The sequence below is a fragment of the Eumetopias jubatus genome, unplaced genomic scaffold (assembly GCF_037043125.1).
Source record: "Eumetopias jubatus isolate StellerSeaLion01/CBP00866 unplaced genomic scaffold, mEumJub1_p1.0 scaffold_8, whole genome shotgun sequence".
NCBI lineage: Eukaryota > Metazoa > Chordata > Mammalia > Carnivora > Otariidae > Eumetopias > Eumetopias jubatus.
Genome location: NW_028274814.1, coordinates 136,022,801 through 136,028,800, shown reverse-complemented (window position 1 = coordinate 136,028,800; position 6,000 = coordinate 136,022,801). Strand labels below are relative to the sequence as shown.

At 59.3% G+C, this 6,000-nt stretch overlaps 1 protein-coding gene and 1 long non-coding RNA gene across 3 annotated transcripts in view; one reads left to right on the top strand and one right to left on the bottom strand.

The window, feature by feature from the left end:
- Nucleotides 1-376: 376 nt before the first annotated feature.
- On the bottom strand, nt 377-4,664 carry LOC114218327 (uncharacterized). Its single transcript, XR_003611175.2, has 2 exons — nt 4,163-4,664; nt 377-1,171 (listed from the first exon to the last, which is right to left on the bottom strand). It is a non-coding gene; the product is annotated as an uncharacterized LOC114218327 (long non-coding RNA).
- The window catches only part of CYB5R3 (cytochrome b5 reductase 3), a 29,228-nt gene continuing 25,810 nt past the window's right edge, over nt 2,583-6,000 (top strand). The window contains exon 1 of one of the 2 annotated variants that reach the window (XM_028115338.2): nt 2,583-2,691. In XM_028115338.2, coding sequence (XP_027971139.1) covers nt 2,671-2,691 — 21 coding nt within the window. In that variant the 5' untranslated portion in view covers nt 2,583-2,670. Of the gene's footprint in view, nt 2,692-4,963; nt 5,054-6,000 lie in introns of those variants that run through there. The other variant, XM_028115339.2, reaches the window with a different exon arrangement.

Sequence of the window (6,000 nt, the reverse complement as noted above, 5' to 3'; positions counted from 1 at the left end):
ATGGGGGCAGCCAGAGGACGGGATTGCTGGGCCTGGGGTCCGAGCCAGCTGGATGGTGTGGCTGCAAGGGGTCTCCGGGGATGCTGGAGTTGGCACCATCCAGAGCTCATAGCAAATGTCCTGACCACGCGCGAGCCTCAAGCAGACAAAATCTGCCCCCAGTTTTGGCTTCAGCTTCAATTTTTGTCCACTTGTGTGCCAGGTTTGGCCTCTCCAAGTTCATGTGTAGCCATGGAATGTGGTCTCACAAGCAAGCAGGAACCAACACCCGTGTGAGGCCAGGCCTGGCAGGTGGGTCACTTTCTAGGGAAGCTTCCAGAAGTAACTAGGAGTGAAATCTCCTTTTGTGCTTTACATACTGAGGTGTGTTAGTGGGTTGAGGTGTGAACACAGACAGGATTTATTACAGAGAGAGCAAAATGCTTCAACAATTTATGTTGATTATGAACAATGTTAATTTTATATGCAGAAAAAATGAAGAGGTTCAAAGAGAAAGTGGATAATTAACATAATCTTATGAGAGGCAGTAATAACGTGATAACTTTAGGAGGAAAGCCATCTCCTTTTTGAGTCTACAAATGCATCTAATAATTTAAATAATAATACAAGACAGAAAAATAGATTTCATCTTAATTTCGATTTTGTAGGATTCTTTGCTGGACTAGCATTTATAGCCTTTGTCTAAATGTTATTTAAGTTTTGTTTGTATATTTAATGCCATTTAAGGGATGAATGTTTCGAGGAAAAGCCCTATATGGGAATTCTTCAAGGCTTGTGAGGATGGATGATCAAAAGGAGAAAGCCAAGTTAGTCACCTCCAAATTTCACAAGGAGAACAAACGCCAACATCACATGTCCACATTTGTGATCATCATCATCATTAAAGAACATGAAGAAAACCAGAAATGACTGTGGCAAATGAGGAGGTCAGGGGTGATCTTCTGCTCCTGGGCCTCAGTGGAAGGCGTTGTGGACAAGGGTGCTTGTCCAAAGAAGCACCTACTCGTGGGAAGTTACTGGTTGCACACCCTGAACTTTCTGATTTCATGACTTCCTTTGTAATACCAAAATTGTGATCAATAGGGGCACCTGGCTGGCTCAGTCCATGGAATATGCAACTCTTGAATTCGGGGTCCTGAGTTTGATTAAGCTCCGTGTTGGGCAAAGATTACTAAAAAAAAAAAAAAAGAGAGAGAGAGAAAGAAAAAGAAAAAAATTGTGATCGATAAAACTGAAATCATACCCAACTGATCTGCTGTCACATTTACCCTTATATTCTATGGTAGTAGATCCCTTCCTCTGTTCCTCCCTCTACGCTGTCCCCTGTTGCCTTTTCAAACCAGCCATTTACTCCCTCACATGCCTAAATCCTCCAGGGCTCCCCACATCCCAGTCCCCCCTACCCAGGTCCCCATACTGCCTCATCCTGACTTCACATCATCCCATTGTGCCGCCAGCTCCAGCTGTATCAGCCTCTCTGGTTTCTGCAACGCTGTGTCTCTCCACCTTGTTTCTACCTCCAGGTTCTGCCCAGCTCCTTCTGCCTGGAAGGCCCAGTTCCCTGCCTGGTCAGCATCACAATGCAGGGACACGACGCCTGGCAGCCTGAGCAGTCAGACTACCAGGAGTTCACATCTGGGTCCAAGACCATTCCTGAGGCGAAGGCCACAGAGCCTCCCTGGACCCAGCATGGGCTTACACAGAGGCGGTACTGTTAAATTCGCTCCTTCAACAAGTATTTATTGAGCAACCACTATACCCTAGCCTCCAGGCATGCAGGGGACTTCAAAGCAGAGTTGGGGGGCCTGTGGATGGCTCAGTGGGTTAAGCATGGGACTCTGGATTTTGGCTCAGGTCATGATCTCAGGGTCCTGGGATTGCACCCCATCAGGCTATGCGCTCAGCGTGGGTGGGGGATCTGCTTGAGGATTCTCTCCCTCTGCCTCTCTCTCTAATAAATAATTCTTAAAAAAAAAAAAAAAGTCTTGCCCTCAGGGAGCCCACAGTCCGCTGCGATGCGGTGGGCCTGGGGGCAGACCACTCCCCCCGCCCCCAGGGAACCCAGTGGGACGACTTCAGCTCCAGGCCAAGTGCTAGGAAGACCACAGGGGCGGGGCAGGCTTTGTTGAGGAGGGAACGTTTGACCTGCAGCCAAACAGTAGGCCGGGGCTGGCTCTGAGGCAGTTGGGGACAGTGTCCCGGAGAGAGGGAACCGCGAGTTCAAAGGCCTGGAGGGGAACGGAGCTAAGCAGTGTCAGGACCCGGGGCCCAGCACCGCGCTAGGTGCCTCCGTCAGAGTTTAGGCCAGGCGTGGCCTGGTGGTTTCCGGATTTTATGTTCCGGATCCCATCGAGGGGGGGCGCCATCTTCCCCCCATTCTGCTGACAAACGGGACCCAGAGCCAGCCAACGTCCCACCCCAGGCGGCCCCGCGGGCCATGCCGGCCGCGCGCTCGCGTGGCGACCCCACCGCCGCCCGCGGCTGCAGCGGGCCACGTGCCGTGCGCGGGGGCTCCCGTCGCCCCTTCCCCGCGGCGGCGTGCGGGGCGGGGCCGCCTGGGCCCACTCGGCCCCGCCCCTCCCCCGAGGGTGACGCGGCCCAGGGGCGGGGCCTGGGCGCGGCGGCCGGACTGTCTCGGCTGCGGCGGAGCGAGCACCGTGCGGCGCCACCATGGGGGCCCAGCTGAGCACGGTAGGCGGGGAGGGGCGCGGGGGGCGCGGGGGGCCGCGGGGACGGGGGCCGCGGGGACCCCACCCGGCCCGCCCGGCTCCGCGCGTGGCCCGCGGGAGCCGCGGCTCACGCCCCGGCCCTCAGTCGCCGGGACCTGGCCCTCCTGCCCGGGGGGCGTGCGGGCGGCGGGCCCCGGGGGCGGGCGGGCACCCGGCTGACGGGCACGGGGGCGCCCCGCCCGCCCGCATTCCCCCCCCCGCCCCTCACATCCCGCCCGGTCCCGCCCAGTGGAGGGAGGAGCGGGTGCCTCCGTGAGCCGCGCGAGTGAGGGTGGGAGAGGGTGTGGCGGGGAAAGTTGGAGTGTGACCGAGTGTGCTGGTGAGCGAGTGTGGATGTGCAGGAGTTTGAGAGCGCACGTGTGTGTCTGAGCGTGAATAAATGACACGACTAGGTGTAATGTGAAGTGTGAGTGTGCACGAGAGTGCGTGTGAGTGTGAATGCACACGAGTTTGTGATTGCAGATACACGGCTGAATATGTGAAGTGACTGGGTGTGAAGTGTGAGTGAATGTGCGTGAGTTTGAGAGTGCAGATGTGTGGCTGAGTGTGAATCTACGAAGTGGGGGTGGTGGGCAGTGTGAGTGTGGAGGTTTGAGGCTGAGACTGAGCGAGTGAGCAGGCGGGAGTGAATGTGTGTGAGAGCATCTGAGAGCACGTGAATGTGGGAGTGGAGTATGTGTGTACTGTGGTCAGGTGGCAGCGTTTGTGGCTTCTCTGGGCCACAGTGACCGCGCTGCAGTCTTGTCTCCTGCTGGGAGGGGCCCTGGGGCGCAGCCAGGCTTGGCTCCGGCTCTCCCGTGAATGCTAGAAGCTGACAGACTTGTGAGCCCCATTTCAGAGATGAAGAAATGCACCTCACACTTGGCCACCTGCCTGTGCCTGGCAGGGCCTGAACTTGTGGGCTCCGAAGTCCACCATCATGCTGTCACTTTTGGGTCGGCCCAGGGCCTCCACCCCACCTGCCTCTGCTCTTGGATTTCTCAAAAGCCACAATGGCCGGGCTGGGGCCCTGTGCTGCGTGTGAAGGCTGTAGCCAGAGGGCAGCCTCCCATGCCCTTACACGTACTCTGGTCCCTGGTGCTGGCTGGGTGCAGGGAGCAGGCCACAGGCCTGGCACTGAGGACTAGGCCCAGAGCCACTTGCCTCCACTGCCATCGCCACCCCAGGTGCCTGGGACTTGGAGGGTGCCTGCTTCCTCCCTGTGGCTCTGTGAGGCTCCTCCTCACGGTGAGGCAAAAGGCTTCTTGGCCTGGGTACTTGCTCATGAAGTTGTGTCCCAGCCCAGGACTCTGGGGGACATTCAGACCAAGGAGCAGCCTTGCCCAGGGCGAACCTGTGGGCATTACTCAGCTTCAGAGTAACGTCCTGACCCTCCTCCTCCATTACTCAACCCCCTGACCCCCCCCCCCGCTCTGTTTTCCAACGCTTCTCACCTTCTAGCTGGTGTTGGTAGGATTTGTCAGTGCGTCCCCAGCGTGTGGCCGCTCCATACATTTTTGCTGAAGAGCCAAGGCCCTCTGGCAACCCCCTTGTGAGGGGCAGAGCCCTGTCTGGAAGTCAGGAGACTCACCAACTCCACGGCCTCCTCGGTCCAAGGGGCCCACTGAGGACTCGCAGCTGTGCTGGGGGCAGGGGGGCCACAGTCCCAGATGGTAGGCCAGTCGCCCAGCGTCCCCCCCCGGTGGCTGGGCAGGAATTGCCCCTTCCTTGTGTGTGCCGTGCTGGGATCCCCACTTAGCCCGAAATACCCACAGCAGACCCGAGCTAGGCCTCCTGGCACACAGTCTCCGCAGGGTCTGCGGGAGGCTGGCCCGGGCTCTGGGCCCCAGACGTCTTATCGGGGATGTGCAGGCTCTGCAGGAGGCCTCCTCCCATACTCCAGGGGGCCCCAGCTGAAGGGGTGGCGCTTGAGTCTGTCAGCCACCTGGGGGGAACACTGGGGGATTGGCCCGCCATCCGGGACTGTGGCTTCCCTGCCCCCAGCACAGCCGTGAGTGCTCAGTGGGCCCTGACAGGCTGACATCACAGGTAGAGTCCCAGACTTGCCACTGTCCTCGCCCCCCTCCCCGCGCCCCGATGTGCCTCGTCTGTGGCCCTCATCCCTGGCCCCAGGAAAGCAGGGCTGTGTCTCCCCTGCTGGGAGCAGCGTTGCTGTGCACCTGCCCCTCCTCCCGACTTCCCCTCCCCCACAGTTCCAAGCCAGGAGCCCCCCTCTGCAGAACTTCCTCCACCCCCTCCTCCACTTCCTTCCACTTCCTGAGAAGCGGACCAGGAGGGGGGTGGACACTCAGATTGCAGCCGGACAGCTGGTGGGCGACAGGCAGGTAAGGCTCAGCACACGGAGCTGCCACCTGGGAGGGCTCAGTCTGCCCACACAGACCTAACCCGGGTAGAGTGGATGCCACGGTCGGTGTAGGGAATTCCACAGGCTGAGCAGCAGGGCAGGGTGCCCTGTGGAGGGTAGCAGGGCTTCCCAGCCCCTCAGCAATGGTGGGCGAGCTGGGGGCTCCCTGGAGACATCCTGGGACTCTGGCTGCCCCTTCTGTGTCAGCAGAGGTGAGGAAAGGCAGGTGCTGGGTTCCCTGGTGGGCAGAGCATGGCCTGGGGGGCATCCCGTCAAGGCCTGGGAGGCAGCTGTCTCCTAGACCCACCCCTGCAATGGCTCCAATGGCTGTGGTGACATGGGTATGTGCGTATGTGTGTGTACATGTGTGTGTCTGTGTATGAGCAGCTCGGCTGAGGAGGAGCTGGGGTGGGGCCTTGGCCTCAGCCGTCTGCCTCCTGTTTACTCTGCCCACTGCGGGCAGGGCTGGGGGGCGGGTGCAGAGTTGCGGGAACCCAAGTTATGGGAACAGGGCATCCCTGCCCCTTGTGAATCTGGCAGAGCCTTCAATTTTTGGGAGATGAAGCCACTGTACCCTTTCCCCTGACTGTGTCTGGCTTCCCTGCTGGCTTGAGCTCCTCAGGGGCAGGGTCCCCTGGCTTGTGTCCCCCCGAATCCAGCGTGAGCCCTGGTAGGTATGCTCCCGGGGGTTTCTGGCCTGAAGGACGAGCTGCCCACAGCGGCCTCCCGGGTAGGGATGTTGTGCATGCCAAGTCCACCTCTGCTCTCTCAGGGGCCGCACGGTGCCCACGGGCACAGAGGGGCAGTGTTGTACGGTGACTCAGTGCGTGGACTCGAGCCAGATGCCGGGGTTCAAATCCTGTCCCTTGGACCAGGTCTGTCACTGGGGCCTCAGCTTTCTTGCCTGGAATGGGAGTGGTGATAGCT